General features: G+C 36.1%; 1 protein-coding gene across 2 annotated transcripts in view; it reads left to right on the forward strand.

Annotated features, from left to right (window-relative positions):
* Positions 1–20,808, forward strand: part of ZNHIT6 (zinc finger HIT-type containing 6) — an 85,709-nt gene that overhangs the window by 6,395 nt on the left and 58,506 nt on the right. For both annotated transcript variants that reach the window (XM_047084952.1, XM_047084953.1), the window contains exon 5: positions 4,890–4,993. In XM_047084952.1, the coding sequence (XP_046940908.1) occupies positions 4,890–4,993 (104 nt within the window). The remainder of the gene's footprint in view (positions 1–4,889; positions 4,994–20,808) is intronic.

Below are 20,808 nucleotides of genomic sequence, written 5' to 3' on the forward strand. Positions count from 1 at the left end.
ACGAATAATATTTTAATTGATTTTCTATTTTAAGCTAAACTTGCATGGTGTGTCATTATCATATCAAGCTTTTTATACTTTGCAGAATTCATTTGTATTATACATGTATATATACCTTATCCATGCATTCATTTTGTATTTCTGTGCATTAGTGAGATTGACCTCTCATTTTCCATTTTGGTATTCTCAAGTTTCTGTATCAGTATGATTTTGGTTTCAGAAAATTATTTGGGAATGTTCCCATTTTATTCTTGGATGCATTCACTAATATTGAAATTACTTCTTCCTTGGGAGTTGGGTAAAATTTATTAAGGAACCAGTATGGGCTTAGAGTTTGGGCCACTGAGGTATATTCTTTACTATTTGTGGGACCGTGTGTAGGTTTTCTGTGTCTTCCTGAGTTAGTATTAATAGATTACATTTTTCTAAGAATTTGTTCATTTGACCTAAATTTTCAAATTTATTGGCATAAGGTTCTTCATAAACCTTCTCCTTTACATGTATATAGGAGTTATAGTAATTTCTTTTGTAATATGGTTATTTATGTCTTTTTTTTCCTAGATCAGTTGCTATTACATGTTTTTTTCTATTTTGTTAATGTGTCCTCTTAACTTTTGTTATATCTTTTTTATGTTAGCTTAATTGCATTATGATCAGAGAACATACTCTTTTAAGTTCATTCCTTTAAAATGCATCAGGACATGGGGCACCTGGGTGGCTCAATAGGGTTGAGCGTCCAACTTCAGCTCAGGTCATGATCTCATGGTTCGTGAGTTTGAGCCCCACATCGGGCTCTGTTCTGACAGCTCAGATCCTGGAGCCTGCTTCAGATTTTACGTCTCCCCCTCTCTCTCCCTGTTCCCTGCTTGCCCTCTGTCTCTCTCTCTCTCTCCCTCTCTCTCAAAAATAAATATAACATTTAGGAAATCAAATCAAATCAAATCCATCAGGACTTGTGTTTATGGCCCAGCATATGGTCAAAGTTTTAATGTTCTCTGCTTGAAAAAAATCTATTCCGGGGCACCTGGATGGCTGAGTCAGTTGAGTATCCAGCTCCTGACTTAGGCTCAGGTCATGATACCCAGGTCGTGGAATCAAGCCCTGTGTTGGACTCCGTGCCGAGTGTCGAGCCTGCTTGGAATTGTCTCTCCCTCTCCTTCCTTCCCCTGTTTGCATGCACGTATGCATGTGCATGTGCACGTTCGCTCTCTCTCTCAAAATAAATAAACATTAAAAAAAAATTCTGCACTTGCTGAATATAGTACTCTATATATACTTTATAGGTCAGATTTATTAATTATGTTCAAATTGTTTATAATGTTACTTTTTTTTTCGGTCTGTTTCGTCTATAATTTTTAAAGAGAAGTATGTTAACATTTCTCAATAGATAAAATCAAACAGATCTGTGAGTTTCCCTTGTGGTTCAGTTTGTTTTGCTTTGTGTGTTTTAAGGCTAAATTATTAAATGCATACCTCACGAAATACTTCTTGGTGTATTTAACCTTTGGCATTATGAGGTAACCCTCTCTGTCTCTAGCTTTTTTTGTACTTTGACTAACATTTACAAAGCTGTATCAGTTCTTTGGTTGGTTTTTGTGTGGGCTATTTTTTTCCTTACTTAAGCCCTTTTTGTGTCCTTATGTTCTGGATATAGTTGGTTTCCAGTTTTTCTCCCATCTGACAATCTGTAACTTTTAACGGAATCATTAACCTCATTTACATTTTAATAAAATTACCTGTATATTTGACTTTAAGTGTGTCACCTTAGTTTTGCTATTTGTCCCAGTTTTTTTTTTCTTTTTCTTGTCTTTTGGACTGATTTTTTTTTTTATTTTTATCATTTGAATTTTTCTCTTTTATCAGTTTAGAAGTTATATACCCTTTTTCTATCCTTTCGTTGGTTAAGCTATACATTACAATATGCATGCTTAATTTGCCAATATCTGAAGTTAAGCAGTACCTGAACCAAATGCCTAGACAATGCAAAAGACCTTAAAACAGGAGTTGGCAAACTTTTTCTCTAAAGGGTCAAATAGTAAATATTTCTTCTAGGCCAATATGGTTTCTGTCACACCTGCTCAGCTCTGCCATTGTGTAGCAAGAAAGCAGTCATAAACAATATTTAAACAAATGGGTGGGGGCTACATTCCAACAAAATGTATTTATAAAGATAAGTAGCAGGCAGATATATCAGCAGTTAACTTAAATTCCATTTAACCTTATACTGACTTTTCTTCCTGTTTTCAATTCTTTAAATTGACTTTTAAAAAAAATCTCCATACAGTAGTTACTGTTTTATTCAGCCAGTGTTTATTTGGGTTTATCTTTATATTTCCCACTTTCTTTGCTCTTTATTCCTTCTGTCATCATCTTAGACCCTTTATGCCTTCTGTCATCACCTTAGACCCTTAGAGATCACTTTTTTTCTGCCTCAGGTACATCCTTTAGAATATCCTTTAGAGAGGGTTTGCTGGTTACCACCACTTGGGTTACTTTGTAGATTTTTTGAATTTTTATTTATTTCCCATTCTTCACTCTAAAATGATTTTTCTCTATAGAATTCTGGGTTTAGAATTATTGTTCCACTGTCTTAGGGCTTCCATTGTTATTGTTGCAAAGTCATCTGTTGTTTTTAATTGCCTTTGAAATCTTTTTTACTCTGGCTGCATTTTTTTATGTTTTCTGTTCTTTATTTGCACTATAATATGAACATGCATGTTTTCTTTTTCTTCATCTTATTTGAGAATTGTTAGATTTCTTGAATCTGTGTTGTATCTTTGATCAGTTCTGGGAAATTTTCAGCCCATTTCTTATTCCTTCTGTCTTCTAAAACTATCATAAATGTAAGTTAAATCTTCCTACCTATCCTTTAACTTACTTGATTTTTTATCTTTTTTTCTCTGTAGTGTATTCTGGATATGTTCTAGTTTTAGTTAGTTCTTATAAAAATTTGCTGAGTCAGTTTTTATAGTTTCTCTTCACTGCAAGTATTTTCAAGCTGTTCTTTTTTTTTTTTTTTAATTTTGCATAACTGTTCTACAATCTGTGTATGATTCTTTTAGTGTCTGAATACATGGAGAATTCTCAGCTACCTCTTTTTTTCTCTTTTGGTCCCTGCTCGCTAACCTTTGTTTTCTTGTATTCCTTATGCTTGCTTATTTTTTATTGAGTGCTACTTTTTTTTCTTAAATGATTTGTGAGAACTTTTTTCAAGAGTAGGACACAGACCTTTTATTCTGCCAGGTACCTGGGAATATTGCAAATCTGGGCCTATCCTAAATCAAGTTGAAAGTTTAAGATTCCCTTGACCACACAAGCAAAGCAAATCATTTCAGACCTGAGCAAGAACTGGCCCATGACCACAGCTTCTGATGAATTGTTTTTCCTCACCCCCTGCACCCTCCACTGTTCCAGTCATTCTGATATAAATTTCCTAGCATGCTCTGGGGGTAGGGTTTATTTCTGGTTCACCCTTACCTGAATATTAATTAGGCATATTCTGTGACTCAGCCTCATTTCATGAGGGGTTCCTAAAAGATTAGAGTCATAACTCCTACCCTCTTACTGAGAAAGCTGTTGAAAGGAAAAGCCTGTATTTGCTAGAATTTGCAAAATTTGCCAAAAAAAAAAAAAAATCTGGAGAATTTTCAGCCCATTTCTTATTACTGCTTTGCTTACCTGTCCTGGTTTTCACTTCTCGTTAAATATTGGCGTGTATTTTCTTGTTTTCTTGTTAGCTCTCCAGTGTTTTTTAAGGTGATTTTGAAATGTATTTTATTACATATGTGTCTTTCCCCCATTCTCTGATATTCTTAGATGTTTTCAGTGGGAGAGTTGGTCCTTACAGTCATCACCATTACTGAAACCAAAGCCCTATAAGTTATAAAATTGCATGTAATTTCTTAAATTATTTCTCTTTTTAACAAGTGATAGCTGACTCTTCCTTTCCCTTGGCTTATGATTTAATTCTCTAACTCTTAGCATTGCAAAACCAAAAACTTGCACTTATACTTTGCCATTTGAGTGTTCAGGGAAGAAAACTTGATGATATTACTTCCTTCACTACTTTCTGGTATTGCCTAGTTCTGCTCAGCCAACCCAGACAGGTAGTGGAGTAAAACATGTCAGAGCCAGAATATTCACATGTCCCATTTTGTATAGCCTACAGTAGTAGCTACATTAAGTTAAGCCTTGTAAGTAGGCAACGCCTTGGTTCTTCCCTTGAGTGAACTACCTGTATAGTTGTATACAGCCAAGTATGGTATAAAACCTCAGAAAGGGGTACACGGGTAACTCAGTTGGTTAAGCATCTGACTCTTGATGGCTCAGGTTGTGATCTTGCAATCGTGAGATCAAGCCCTGCAACAGGCTCTGTGTTGAGCTTGGAGCCTGCTTGGGATTCTTTCTCTCTCTCTCTGCCCCTCCCCCACTTGTGCAAGTGTGCATGCGCTCTTTTTCTAAAAATAAATAAACATCAAGAAAAAAGTTCAGTAAAAGAAGAGGAACTGTACAAGTAGCCCCTATGAATTACCAAATGACCTGTGTTTTTAAACATCTCATTAAATCCTTCTTTTGGCTTACAGAGCATATGATTAACAAGACAGCCTCCAGAATTAGCTATATCTGGGTTTTATTACAGGCTCTCACTCTCAGAAATAGGTGTATAATGTTGGCATCTCATTAACTTTCCTTCCTAAATTGAGGGTAGTAGTAGGTACCAGTCTCAAAGTATTGTGAGCATTAAATGAGATACTAATGTTCAGCACAGTTTGTGAAACATAAGTACTCAATAAATGTTAATTATTATATTTTGAACACTGTTTTATTCACTGTTGAAATTTAAGACATTTTAAAATTAATTTTTCTATTTATTTATTTTTGGTTGTCAGATGTATTTTATGAAAAATCGTGCTAGAAAACAAGGTATTAATTTAAAGCTTCTACCCAACGGATTCACAAAGAGGAAAGAAAATTCAACATTTTTTGATAAGAAGTAAGTTTCTAACTTCATTCTTAGTATATTGGGTATTCTAATTTGATCAGGAACATCTTTGAAGGTTTGGTTTGATATAGAGCATTGCTGCCCAAAGTGTAGTCTGTGAGCTTTTTGTTACTGGTCTGTGGCAAGATGATCGCACAAATTGAAAATAAGCATTTAGAAATTTTAACTAATTTTATGTCATGTGAATAATAAAAATTTGGGCTTACAGTTTGTGTGTATGTGTGTGCATGTGTGTATCTGAGACCTAAGATACCATGGAAGTATTTCAGAGGTTTCAGGGGCAAAATGATGAATCAAAGCAGGACCCTGCACAATTTTGACCCAAGCAGTTTGGCATTTATAATCCTTTCTACTTAGGGAAATACAATTTCACTTGAAAGCCAATGCTGAGGAAGAGAGAGGCTTGGAAAACTTACTCTGTAGTAAATCTGAAGTATAGATGATACAATAGAGATTAACCTGCTGCTTTCTGAGAGTGCTAGGTCTGAAAGGTCCCGTTAGTACAGAGGGGAACAGGATCCCAAAATATTACAAGTAGCCCACTAAATTATTAGATAATACTTTTCAAATGTCCACCTTCTGGATTTAGAGTAAAAATATTCCTGAGTGAGTTCCTCCTTCCTTAGCCTCTTAGTAACTTAATAACTGCAACTTAGTAACTTGCAGTTAAATTCTCTGGGCCGCATCTGCATGATGTGGGGGTTGTACTAGGTAAACCCTAAGGTTCCCTTCCAGTTTTACCACTTCATAAATTGAAAAGGCAAAACCATCAGAATTATCATTACTCTGATAGAATTTCCACCTTTTCAAAAAAATATTATATTAGGAGATGGTGTTACCCATTTATTTTTTTATGTTTCAAGAGGAATATTTATAAAAAGTGATTTTGCTTTTTCCTGGGTAGCTTTCCAGAAATAAAGTAATGTTTTGCATTTATCAAATATGAGATGATTCCACTGTGCATTTTCAAGCTGACATATTTAGAAATTGACATAATTTGTTTGAAATTTAAGGTAACTGGTTTATGTCTTCTCAAATATAAAATATATTCCTGTGTTATGAAGGAAACCATTCAGACTGATTGTTATGAGAGCTTAGTTCTCAGCACTAAAAAGCATGTACCCTCAAATGTAAAATTTGGGGGTCTCTATAGATATAAGAATGTATGTTAGAGGTTTTTTTTTTTTCTTTTTCCCTTCCAAAAATAAACATTCAGTATGTCTCTTGGATTTAGAACCCAAATTTATACTCAGTTATTTTGTTACACCTCAGATCTGTGAAGTGGCAAATTGGACTCTTTCTCCATTAATGCCGTTTGCTGGTGAATTTGCAATTGTCTGGGGTTGGTTTTCCTTAAATTTTTTAGTGTTTTCCCATGAGGACATTAGCAACATACTTCATAACAGGCTTTATTATTTTTTTAATATTATTAAAAATTTTTTTTAAATAACTTACTGTCAAGTTAGCTAACATACAGTGTATACAGAATAGTCTTGGCTTCAGGAGTAGATTCTCGTGGTTCATCACTTACTACAACACCCAGTGCTTATCCCAACAAGTGCCCTCCTCAGTGCCCATCACCCATTTTCCCTGCTTCCCCAACCCCTCACACCCTATCAACCCTCAGTTTTTTCTCTGTATTTAAGAGTCTCTTATGGTTTGCCTCCCTCTCTCTTATTTTTTCCTTCCCTTCCTCTATGGTCTTCTGTTAAGTTTCTCAAATTCCACATATGAGTGACAACATATGATACCTGTCTTTTTCTGACTGATTTATTTCACTTAGCATAATACCCTCCAGTCCCATCTGTGTTGTTGTAAATGGCAAGATTTCATTCTTTTTCATCACAGAGTAGTATTTCATTGAGTGTGGAATCACACCACACCTTTATCCATTCATCAGTTGATAGACATTTGGGCTCTTTCCATAGTTTGGCTTTTGTTGATAGCATTGCTGTAAACATTGCGGTACATGTGCCTCTATGAATCAGCACTCCTGTATCCTTTGGATAAATTCCTACTAGTGCTATTGCTAGGTGGTAGGGTAATTCTATTTTTAATTTTTTGAGGAACCCCCCCCCACGCTGTTTTCTAGAGTGACTGCACCAGTTTGCCTTCCCACTAACAGTACAAGAGGGTTCCCCTTTAGATTCAATTTCTTTGCTGCTTTCACACGTGTAAAATGGAGCTGATGGTAGCTATTGTGTAAAGTTGTGACCTTTAGTGTATTAATTTACCTAGCCACTAACTGGAGTGTAGGAAGAAATGAGTGTATGTAGCAATTGTAAAACTAATACATCTTCATCATAAAAAAAAGTGTAATGGAAAAATAGCACCTATAAATTCTACTGTGTGGATATGACCACTGATAACATTTCGTGTTTCTTCTAATCATGTTTTCTTCTTTTTCCGTTAATAAAATACAACATTAAATACAAAGAGTATGCAAAGTTACATGGCTCTTTTCAAGTTCAAAATTATTAATATTTTTATGAATAAAAGGATACTTTTTTCTGCAGCTGCATTTGTTAATGCAAATCTGCCATATTTCTAAGTAGTGTATTCTAGTTATGACTACCATATTTATTTAATTATTACCATATTCATGAACATTTAGCTTATTTCTGGTTTTTAATTACTAGAAATGCCATAATAAACATTACATTAAACAATTCTTCCTTGAAGAAATTGCTTTGTGTGCTTACATGACTTTTTCTTTGCAATCAATCCCTAGAAGTAGAATTGCTGGATCAAAGACTGCATGCATTTAAAATTTTGAGAGGGGTGCCTGGGGCAGGTTGGTAAGGGTCTGACATTGGCTCCAGTTATGATTTCATGGATTATGAGTTCAAGCCCCACATTGGGCTCTCTGCTGTCAGCACAGAGCCCACATCGGATCCTGTTTCCCTCTCTTTCTACCCCTTTCCTACTTGCGTGTGCGCTCTTCTCTCAAAAATAAACATTAAAAAATAAAATTTTTGAGAGAGACTTCAAATTACCCTCCCCAAAAAAGTACTGCTTTGTATCTTCATCAGAAAAGTATATGAGAATGCCTATTGTCGTTATACTTGCACTTTAACTGAATGTAAATTTTTCTTGCATATCTGATTATTGGAAAGACTGAGCTCTTGAATTTTCTCTTTTAAGATGTGCCTTTTTATAGCTCATCTTACTCTCATAGGGAATATTTTCACCAGTCTGTTTATCCTTTAATTTGGTCTTACAGTCATTTTGATTCATTTTAAATAGTTGTAAAAAAATTCTGTATAGTATAGAGATAGGAAAATGGAGTGGTTAAGAGCACAAATTGGACCTGAGCTACCTAGGTTCCTATTTATGATTAGCCTTCTCCTAGCTATGTGATACTAAGCTAAACCACCTAACTTTTTTGTCTTAGTTTCTCATCTGAAAATGTGACTAGTAATACTAAACTGGGACTAAACCAGTTTTCAGTTCCATTTGTGTTATATGAGAATACCTATTTAAACATCTTGCTATCACTGAGTTATCTCTTAAAAAATGTTGCTAATTTGATTCAGATGACATTTTTTAAAATTTCCTTTTATTTAAAAAAAATTTTTTTTTTAACGTTTATTTATTTTTGAGACAGAGAGAGACAGAGCATGAATGGGGGAGGGTCAGAGAGAGAGAGGGAGACACAGAATCTGAAACAGGCTCCAGGCTCTGAGCTGTCAGCACAGAGCCCAACGCGGGGCTTGAACTCACGAACCGCGAGATATGACCTGAGCCGAAGTCAGACGCTTAACCGACTGAGCCACACAGGTGCCCCAAAATTTCCTTTTATTTAATTGCTACTGAGATACGAAACATTTGACTACACGTTTCAGAGTGATATCTGAGTTCAAGTGTAAAATTTGACTTGCTGGAAGGAGGGGATACTACATCTTTTCAAAGGATTTATTTTCACTTTCCATGCCCCAGTAGTCTGTTTTTAAGAGACTCATTTTCAATACTCTTTTTCAACTTCCAGAAGTGATTAATGCTTTGACTCCAAGAAACCTAAATTTGAACATTGCTGCTACCATTTAGTACACAGTAGGTGACCTTGGGCAAGATTGAATTTACTGCATTGAATGGATTAAATGAAGTGATAACTAAAGTAGTACCTAGCACTGCTTCTCTTACCTGAAACCCTTGGGGATATGGCAAATTTACTATATTCACTTCTAGGAGGTCTGGGGCAGTATTACATAAACAATACTGTGTCTACAGTGAAACATGCAAATATTTACATTACAATGGGTAAATGATTGTGAACTGGCTCAGGCAGGTTTTGCTGGCTAAGGAGTTAAGGAAAAAAATCTTTAAATTTCGAATATTTGGGGACTTTGTTACTGGTCACATGAGATTTCAGTCCTGTATACTAAGAGGACTATTATAACTCCTAAAGTATTAAATTGCCCATTTGCTTATTTAAGCAGCTTGAGTTACAGTTTAATAAAAAACTCAAATGGAACTTGTTTAAAATTAAACATTCCAATGTTAATTTCTGAACAGAGTGAAGAATTCTTTGTGGTGTTTTTGTAACTTTTCTGTGAAGTCTGAAATTATTTCAAAATACAAAGCTTAAAAAACCTAAATACCCTCATGTGAAGTGTGACTAATACTCCATAATTGTGCCTGAGTTACCTCTGTAGAACTATCAGTAGGTTATATAGCAAGTGTAATAGGTACCTTAGAAGCATAGGTTCATTGCAAACCCAGGTATCCTTTATGGTAGGAGTATTTGACCAGTATTCAACCAGTATGAATCTCCAAAGTCTCATATGCAAAATTGTGTGATGTGCGAATTTTTATAATAGGAAATGTAATTTTCATGTTATAGTCAAAGGTGGAATATAACACTAACCAATCTGTGAGGTCAAAAATGTATTTAATAGTGATGAATTTTAGAGGACTGGTGAATTTACAGGAATGTCATCATAGGTAGCTTCAATGAATAAAGAAAAGTTAAGGGATGCTTATGTTAAGAATAAGTTGAGGGGCACCTGAGTGGCTCAGTTGATTAAGCTTCTGACTTGACTTCGGCTCTGGTCATGATCTCACAGTTAGTGAGATCAAGCCCTGTGTCAGGCTCTGCTGACAGCGTGGAGTCTGCTTGGGATTCTCTCTCTCTCCCTCTCTCTCTGCCCCTACCCCATGCACATGCACACACACTCCCTCTCTCTATCTCTCTCAAAATAATAAATAAACATTAATTTTAAAAAAAGGAATAAGTTAGGCTAAAGCAAGATTGACGTTCTCTCTTAAAAAATAGAAGAGCTTGGGGCGCCTGGGTGGCGCAGTCGGTTAAGCGTCCGACTTCAGCCAGGTCACGATCTCGCGGTCCGTGAGTTCGAGCCCCGCGTCAGGCTCTGGGCTGATGGCTCAGAGCCTGGAGCCTGTTTCCGATTCTGTGTCTCCCTCTCTCTCTGCCCCTCCCCCGTTCATGCTCTGCCTCTGTCTGTCCCAAAAATAAATAAACGTTGAAAAAAAAAAAAAATTAAAAAAAAAAAAAAAGATTGGAACAAATGGAAAAAGGTACCTTTCTTAGGAGACTCGGTGTTATATAACTAACATTTCTTAAATGAATGATTTTTATATCTGATGTGATCCTAATGAAAATACTAATTTTGTTTGGTTTTGATTTGTGATTTTTTTTTTTTGAGAAGAAGGAAAGAGTTTATAATAATATGACTTACGTTCATTTTGAAAAAATAAACATGGAAGAAGCACCAGGAAAAATATGAAAAAGAGTAATAAGGCTGGACTCATTGAAATTTATGGAGTTCTAGTAAAATTTTTTAATGTTGACATAGAAATCTATAGTTAGCTTAAATTATAGAAACTAGATGTAAGGCTGTTTGGTACTCTAGCATCTGATAAAGGTAGCATTTCAAATTAATAAAGATAATTACTTAATAAATGGGGTTGAGTCAGTCAGCTTGCCATTTGTCAGAGGAAAGCTGGATTTTTAACTAGAATTTCAGGTGGATCAAAATCCTAAACTTGAAATAAAAAATACTAGTATATTTTCATAATCTTAAAGAGAGGAAATACTTAATCCAAAGCCATAAAGGAAAAAAATAACTAAATTTGCATAAAAATTTTAAAAAATTGTGTGGTTAAAAAAGACCACAGTAAACTGAAAAGACCAACAGGACAAAAAAAAACTTTAACGTATATGACAAAGAGTGTTCATGCATTAATAAAAAAAAAGATTGGTACCTAATTAGGAAAAGGGGCAAAGGATAAGAATAGGTGGTCATGGAAAGATACATATTTACATGTGTCATAGAAGGATATGTATATATATAATACATATATGCTGTAATAATATATATATGCTACATATATGCATATATATGCCATATATAATATGTGGCACATAAGTATTTATTGATAATATCCAATATAATGAAAGTATGGGTTAGCCAGACCAATTTGCTGTTCCACTGTTGCTGAGAATATACTTTAGTGGTCATTTTAGAAGGCAATTTGGCAGTATTTTTCAAAATGTTATATATGCCTACTCAAGGAAGTTAGCCTACAGATGTATCAGTACAGTTTATAGAGATACATGTATATCTGTTGCAGCACTGTTTTTAATAGTGTAAAAACTGGCAACAACCTCAAGTGTTCATCAGTATGGACTGAGTCAAATTGATAGTCTCTTCACAAGATAGAATTCTAGGTAACCGTTAAACAAAAACAAATTAATTGTAGAAATATTGTCATGGAATGATATCCATGATATGTTCAGTGAAAAAAAAAGTTTAAACAATTGTCTGAAAGATAGGAACCTCACTTTTCCTGTTTATATAAAGTTGGCGTGCAGTGAAATGCACAGATCTTAAGAATACACGTGTTGAGTTTTGACAAATGCATAGATAGGCATACCTTTTTTTGTTGCATTTCATTCACTTTACTGTGCTCTGCAGATACTGTGTTATTTACAAATTGAAGGTCTGTGGCAATCCTACATCAAGCAAGTCTACTTGTGCCATTTTTCCAACAGCATTTGCTTGTTTCATATTGGTGTCACATTTTGGTAATTGTCACAGTATTTCAGACTTTTTCATTGTTGTTTGTCTTGGTGACCTTTGTGATTAGTGATCTTTGATGTTTCTATTGTAGTTGGTTTTGGGGTGCCATAAACTGCACTCATGTGACAGTGAACTTAATTGATAAATGTGTAGGTTCTGACTGGTCCACCAACTGGCCATCTCCCCATCTTTCTCCCACTCTTCAGGATTCCTATTCCTGAGACACAACAATATTGAAATGAGGCCAACCAGTAACCCTACAGTAACCTCCTAAAGTGTTCAAGTGAAAGAAAGAGTCTCCTGTCTCTCACTTTAAGTCAAAAGCTAGAAATGATTAAGTTGAGTGAAGAAAGCATGTCAAAGCCAAGATGGACCTAAAGCTAGGCCTCTTGTGCCAAACAGCCAAGTTCTGAACTCAAAGGAAAAGTTCTTGAAGGAAATTAGAAATGCTGTTCCAGTGAACACATGAATGGTTAAGAAAGCAAAATGACCTATTGCTGATATGGAGAAAGTGGTCTGGATAGAAGATAAACCAGCAACATTTCTGTAAGCCAAACCCTAATCCAGAGCAAGGCTCTAAATCTTTTCAATTCTATAAAGGCTGAGAGAGGTGAGGATGCTGCAGAAGAAAATTTTGAAGCTAGCAGAGGTTGGTTTGTGAGATTTAAGGACAGAAGGTTTCCCTGTAACATAGAAGTGCAAGGTAAAGTAGCAAGTGCTGTTGTAGAAGCTGTAGTAAGTTATCCAGAAGATCTAGCTAATACAATTTAAAAAGGTGATTACACTAAACAACAGATTTTCAGTGTAGACAAATCAGCATTATATTGGAAGAAAATGCCATCTAGACTTCCATAGCTAGAGAGGAGACCAATGGCTGGCTTCAAAGCTTCAGGGACAGGCTATCTTATTAGGAACTAATGCAGCTGGAGAGTTTAAGTTGAAGCCAAGGCTTACTTACCATTCCCAAAATCCTAGCATTATGCTAAATCTACTCTGCTTATGCTCTGTAAGTGGAAGAACAAAGCCTGGATAACAGCATATCTGTTTACAATATGGTTTAAGGAGTATTTTAAACCCACTGTTGAGACCTGCTGTTCAGAAAAAAAGATTTTTTTCGAAATATTGCTGCTCATTGACAATGCAGCTGTTCACCCAAGAGCTCTGGTGGAGATGTACAATAAGATGAATGTTGTTTTTAGGCCTGCTAACACAACATCCATTCTGCAGCCCAAGGATCAGAGAGTCATGTCGATTTTCAAGTCTTACTATTTGAGAAATACATTTCATACATCTATAGCTACTGTATATAGTGATTCCTCTGATGGATCTGGACAGAGTTCATTGAAAACCTTCTGGAAAGGATTCACCATTCTAGATGCCATTAAAAAACATTTATGATTCATGGGGAAAAGTTCGAATATCAACATTCACAGGAGTTTGGAAGAAATTGATTCCATCCCTCATGGATGACCTTAAGGGGTTCAGGACTTCAGTGGAGACAGTAACTGCGGATGTAGTAGAAATAGCAAGAGAACTAGAATTAGAAGCGGAGCCTGAAGTGAATTAGAAGTGGGGTGCCTGGGTGGCTTAGTCAGTTAAGCGTCTGACTTCAGCTAAGGTCATGATTTCACAGTTCATGAGTTTGAGCCCCGCGTCAAGCTCTGCGCTGACAGCTCAGAGCCTGGAGCCTGCTTCGGATTCTGTGTCTCCCTCTCTCTCTGCCCCTCCCCTGCTCACGTTCTGTCTCTCAAAAATAAATAAACATTAAAAAAAAAAAGTGGAGCGTGAAAATGCAACTGAACGGCTACAATCTCAATAAAACTGTGGATGAGGAGTTGCTTGTTATGAATGAGGAAAGAAAGTGGTTTCTTAAGCTGGAATCTACTACTGGTATAGATGCTGTGAAGATTGAAATGACAGAGGATTTAGAATGTTATATAAACTTAGTTGATAAAGCAGTAGGGTTTAAGAGGATTGACGTCAGTTTTGAAAGAAGTTCTGTGGGTAAAGTTCTATCAAACAGCATCACATGCTACAGAGAAATCATTGGTTGTTGTCTTACTTTTTTTTTTAATGTTAATTTTTGAGAGAGAGAGAGTGTGAGTGAGAGGGGCAGAGAGGGAGACATAGAATCGGAAGCAGGCTCCAGGCTCTGAGCTGTCAGCACAGAGCCATATGTGGGGCTCAAACCCACAAGCTGTGAGATCATGATCTGAGCCAAAGTCGGACGCTTAACCACCTGAGCCACCCAGGCACCCCAATTGCTGTCTTATTTGAAAAATTGCCACAGTGACCCCAGTCTTCAGCAATTGCCACCCTGATCATTCAGCAGCCATCAATACTGAGGGAAGACCCTCCCCCAGCATAAAGGTTATGACTCACTGAAGGCTCAGATGATGGGCAGCATTTTTTTTTTTTAGCAATAAAATAGTTGTAAATTAAGGTATGTACGGGTTTTTTTTGACATAATGCTATTGCACATTTAATAGACTAACAGATTACCATATAGTGTAAAAATAACTTTTTATGCACTGGGAAACCAAAAAATTCATTTAACTGGCTTTGTTGCAATATTTACTTTTATTATGGTGGTCTTGAACTGAACCCATGATTATTTCTGAGGTATGCCTATATCTGTATAACACGGTTCCTATGGATATGTAGAATATTACCATCACTCCAGCAAGGTCTTCCCTTGTTAGCTCCTCTCGTCTCCATAGACAACCTGTTCTAACTTTTTCCCTTGAAGGTGAATTTTGCCTGATTTAAAATTCCATATATGGAATCCTATAGCTCACCCTCGTAATAGTTTAGCTGAATATGAAATATCTTGACATTTTAGTACTTCCATTCAGTTATTCCACTGTCTTCTTACTTTTTTTTGCCACTGTTGAGAACACTTTTTTATATAGTCTCCCCCCCCCCCCCCCCCTTTCAGTTGACTTTCAGATCTTCACTTTGGTCTTTGGAGTACTGCAGAATGGGTCTTCATGTGATTTGTTTTTTATTTTTTATATTTTTTTAATGTATATTTGTTTTTTATTTTATTTTGAGAGAGAAATTGCTGGGGACGGGCAGAGAGGGAGAGACAGAATCCCAAGCAGGCTCCACACTGTCAGTGCAGAGCCCAGTGTGGGGTGTGATCCTATGACCCTGGGATCATGACCTGAGCCAAAATCAAGAGTCGGACACTTAACCAACTGAGCCACCCAGGTGCCCCTCATGGCATGTTTTTTAAGTTTATTTATCTTCTTTGAGATTTGTGCTTTCTGAATATGACAGTTCTGGAAATGCTAAGGTATTATTTTAATTTCTTATTTGTCTTCGCTACATTCAGGGTAGTTTATTCAGGTAGTTTATTCCAAGTCCTTCTCCTCAGCTATGTCTAATCTTATTAGCTCATGCATTGAGTGTTTGTTTCAGTTTTATTTTTCATTTCTAGAAGTTCTGTTTCTTTTTGCAGTCTGTCTTGTCTTTTAGATAGAACTGTATTCCTTTCTCATGTTTAAGTTCCCCTTTGTTTAATAATTTAGAATATTTATTATCTGTGTAAATAATTCCAGTGTCAGAAGTTCTTGGAAGTCTGTTACTGCTGTCTGCTGTTTCTGCTGACTTTTGATTATGGTGATTGGTTTCCTTGTTGTTTATCTAAAATGTAGCCATGAACTCAAGTCGAGACAGAAGGTGGTATGGGTTTACTTATGCCAAGATACTCCATGGCACCAATTCAGGACCCTCTTTAATTTCTTCATCTTAAGTTTCCCAGACTGTACTAGTAGGGATAATTTGAACCCCAACCAGTTTGAGGAAACAATAGTTTTGCATTTTCAATTGAGATCTTTCTATTCCCTCTGCCTTTCTCCCTAGAGCCCAAACTAAGGTCAATAAGTTTCCTAGTTGTCTTCCTTTGATAGGTATGCAGGATTTTTCTGGTTTACCCTTTCACTGGTTTTATGCTCTGATTCCAGTTTAAGGTCTCTAGCTTATGTGGGCCCAAGATCTTGTCTTCTATCACCCCGTGGCTGTTGACAAACCTGTTACCAGGATTGGCAAAGGCTTTCAAAGCAGATCTAACTTCAGCATTCCACCATAGTCTTTAGTTCCTGCTTCCGTTTGGTTCCTGAAGATATCTCTTTCTTGCTGATGAACTCAGTCTGTGTTTTATTTCTCCGGGATTTGTTAATGTATGCTATTGAGGTTTTCAGATTATCTTTTCTAAAATGTCCTAATGGTTTAAAATAAGCACTGGCCCCAGTACAAAGGTAAGGTCAGTAGTGGAAAAGAGATGGATCAGGAAGACATAGCAATTCTACTTCTAGAAATTTATCTGTTAGATATAATCATAGAAATGGAAAATGAAATACGTACAAGGATATTCAATGCAGTGTTGGTTGTAATAGCAGAAGAGTAGTATGAATCTAAATAATTCATTAGTGGACTATTTACACAAATTATGGTATGTATTTATAATGGAAAAAGAATGAAGCAGGTCTGAATGTACAAATATGGCATGATTGTCAGAAATACAGAGTAATGTTACAAATTGGTAACAGTGGTTATCTTAAGGGAAGGAAATTGGGTAGAAGGGGACAGGGATGGAAATTTGCTGTTTTGTACCTTTTGAATTTTAGACCATTGGCATGAAATGCTTATTTTGAGAATAAATGAATTTTTTTAAATAGTAATTTTAAAAGGCATTGATAGATGTGGGCAGGACCATTATACATTTTGAGTTGTAAATAGTATCTCTGAAAAGTATTCTGGTACTATCATATAAAAAATACACATTTTTATCCACAGTTGCCACTCTTTTTCAGTAGCGTTTTAGTGTTTTGCTACAGGAAGCCCTGGATATCAAACCTAGAGATGTATTGGTTGTACCTGGATTAAGTAGCATGTCTCATTTGGTCACATGAGTCCATCATTGAAGTTTTATTTTATTTCTACTTGGGTCTGTGGATTCAGCAGTGAGGTCACGAATGCATTTTGACTTACCAACTGGAAAAAAGAATTGGACTGAGAAGCCCCTTCCCCAAGAGCATTTTTAGGTAAATTCCAGGCTTGGGCTCTTTTGTGTGGACTAACCACCCATTTCCCAGAAAGGGACCCAACTTTTGACCTTCCTTTCTCCCTCAGTTTGTCTACACATTGCCTCTAAGCAACTCAGTCCTACTTACCATTCCTTTACAACTGTCAGTTTACAACTGAATTTTTAAGTCCCTTTTGCCTCAGGGTTCTTTAGTTGTCTATCTGTGGGTATCTCTTGGACTTACAGTATGAAGATAGAATTGTGCCCATTATTTAACAACAGTGTGAATTGATAATTGAGCTCCAATCCTGTTTTAGAAGTCAGCCACTAGATGTCTCTCTTGTAAAGAAATAATCATGTACAGCTGACAAAACTTTTTTTCTTTGGATAACATTACAGCATTCTAATTATATTGCAATAATATACCCATCTACCTCTGTATTAATGTCAGTAGCACTTTTTTCCCTTAAGCAATTATGTACTGATCCACTTCATAAAGCACAGTATTTTGTTTGCATGATAACCTGTAAGTAGTATATGATTATACTTTACTGCAAACTGACTTTAGAAAAGAGCAAAGGAAAATGAAGTGATGGGTTTAGCAGTTGTGGTCATGGGGGGACAAGTGGATTTTGCAGTGATCTTTGAGGGATTACATAATAGGGACTCAGTACAAACTTATTCATTAATTGAAAATGTTTAGCTCTGTGGTTTCTCTGCCATAGCAGCTTTGGATATAGTTTGGTTGGAAGAGTTTCAGAGCAACAGCAGGGACTTAGGAAACAACAGTGTGAAAGACTAGAAACTTAATGGTTCCCCAAACAGGGATATACTTACTGGGGCCATGTAGACAGTGGTAAGGAAGTTTCTGTGACATAGCATCACAGAAGTTGTACTTTTCCATGACAGCAGTTAGGCAGCATTCATGGAAATAGAAAACAGTCTTGATCACCTTGGGGTCCCTAGACTGGTTCAGTTAGGGAAGTCCTTCCCTAGTCACCAGGTCTGCTTCTTCATGATGTGCTTCTAACATGTATCCCTTTCTACTTCCTTCAGTACAGTATTTATCAACTATTCTCCCATGCAGGCCCACTTTGTCTCACCCTGGACTATTGGGGAACTTTCCCCACCTCAGTGTCTCCTTACCTCAGTCATTTGATGCACTGATGCCTGATACATCTTTATAAAATGTGTTTTTACTGTGATAGTCACTTGCTCAAAATCAAGGAGGAGTTAAGGATGTCTTGAGGTGAGAATATCAGATGCAAAAGGATGAAGTAGTAAATTTAAGACAGTGTATGTAGACACTAGGGTGATGTATGTCTAGAAACTAGGGTGAGAGGAGAGTTGGTAAGTGATAGGGGATGGACTGGAGAGAGCCCCACTGGGACTGAGCTTTGCAAGACTTTATATGCCAGGTTGGGGAGTTCAGACAGAGTCAAACTTTGAGCAGAACATTTTCCTGTTCATATGAGGGATCCATACTAAATATGGATCAGCCTACCCTGTCCCCACCCTGATTTCCTAATGTATTCAATGGAGTGTACCCAGGCTGGTTACCATGCCTAATCCTAGAATGTTTTCCTCATCCATTATTTTCTAGCCATCTGTGAAAATACACGATAGCTCATCTTCTCCATAATTTCTTTTTTGCCGCAGTTCCTATAGTACATATTCCCTTCACAGCTAATACAAAACACATGCCACATTTAGTGCTAGCGTTCGATTTTTAGTATGCATATATATCTACTCTCCTTTCTGCATTCTAGTGTTTCTTAGTAGGGGCTCTATTGGCATTTTGAACAGGACAGTTTTTTTGTTGTGTGGGACTTTCCTATGCATTACAGGAAGGCTAGCATTTCTGTTCTCTGCCCACCTAAATGCCTAAAGTGCTTCCCAGTCTTGGAACAGTCAGAACTGCCCAGCCATTTTCACATGTCCCCACCGCCCAGGTTGGTACCACTCCCAGTTGAGAACTGCTTTATTAAGTACTCAAATATTTATCAGTTATTTGAAGCAAAATGTGCTTTTTTATTTCACCTGCTATATCCATTTTCTTAATATACTGTCTTCTAAAGCCAGTACCACATACTTAACCTGTTTCCTATTATTATTGTGTAGTGGTGAAACTAATTTTTAAAAGAGCAAAGTGTAATATATAACTGGAACTTTTCAAAGTATTTTCATAACGATGTGAGACATATAAAATTATGGTTTTCATTCTCCCCAATTCCAGTAATTTTAATCCATGCTAAGTAACTACACAGATCCTTTGTATTCAGTCTTCCAAAAACACTTATTATGGTACCAATCCTAATAAAATAGATGGATTATTTTTATGAGCAATAGTTATATTTATTCTTGAGACTTTAAAATTGTTCTTGAAATATATTTTAAAAGATTAAATGGCTGTGAGTGAAGGATTATGTAGATATTTTATACATTTGTTTTTTCCTTGAAGAGTTTCAAAATTTGGTAGATTTTCTTCCTGCTTTAAATTAAAATAAGGTTTTATAACTGACAGTGGAACAAAATGTTTTTTTCCTGAAATTCCTTTAGGTACTATATGCTGCTTCCGAATTTCGTAACAGTTGACAGTTTACAGATTAGTCTGTCTCCCTTTTCTACTGCTCAGAAATGAAAGATGAAACCTAGAAAGAAGAAGACTTTAATTATTTGTGTCATTTAGGATGCTTTATGTTGCTTGAAATAAAATACCCACTTCAAACTGTTTGAGCTATAAAAAGGTAAATTATTGGCTGTCATAACTCAATATCCATCCAGAGATAGGATGGATTTCAGAGTTCATAGATAAAATGACTCAATTACATCATTAACGGCCCATTTTTTTTTGCTGATTTTCCATTGTATCTTCAGTGGTGTCAGCTGAATCCTCATGGTCATAGAATGCTCCTGGTAACAGTTTGAGTTGCAGTAAATATCCAGGAGTGCTTCTCTCCCAGCATTACTGAACAGGAAACCTGAAATTCACCACAATTGGGCCACCTAGGTCATCGGCCCAATCCTGAGTCACTGTGTCAAGGAAGATATAAGATAGTGGTTTTCTTAAGCTAACTAGTAAGTGCATGCCTCTAGAGGTAAGGAATGGATTCTATTCGTCAAAGTATGGTTATGGATTAGGAAGGAGGAGGATGATAAGAGATTGCCAAGGAGGCAATTAAAATGTTCACTATAACTCCTAAAAATTATTTCAAAGTATGAAGGCAAATATTTAAAATAAAGCATAACATATATTTGAATTGATGTTACATAAAAATACATAGTTTGTTGTTGAACTTTCATTTCTGGTAAGATCATAAAAGAATAGTCGATTAGAGCATAGACTGTGGAGGTATTGTACTATCTGCGTTCAAATCCCAGCTCTGCCATTTCCCAGCTGAATAATGATCTTGGAGGAGGGACTTTTCTTTTTTCTACCTTAGAGTTCTCATGAAATAATGGTGTTCATTCAGAATTACAAGAATTAAATGAGTTAATACATGTAAAACATCTAGAACAATGTCTGACATATTGAAAGCACTTAATAAAGCGTTACTGAAAGCATTACTGTTATTACTATTACTACTTGGCTAGTGCTATCTGGTAAAAGGATCTACTGATAGATTTCATAACCTGTGGACTTTACTAATTAGTGGTGTAGCATTCTGAAGATTAGACATGTGGAAATTCTAGCTGTCCTTACTCCCATGGAGGGACTTGTATTTAAAAATCAG

The sequence above is a fragment of the Lynx rufus genome, unplaced genomic scaffold (assembly GCF_022079265.1).
Source record: "Lynx rufus isolate CCGP_SWC_20201006 ecotype Redwood Valley unplaced genomic scaffold, mLynRuf1.p SCAF_2, whole genome shotgun sequence".
Taxonomy (NCBI): Eukaryota; Metazoa; Chordata; class Mammalia; order Carnivora; family Felidae; genus Lynx; species Lynx rufus.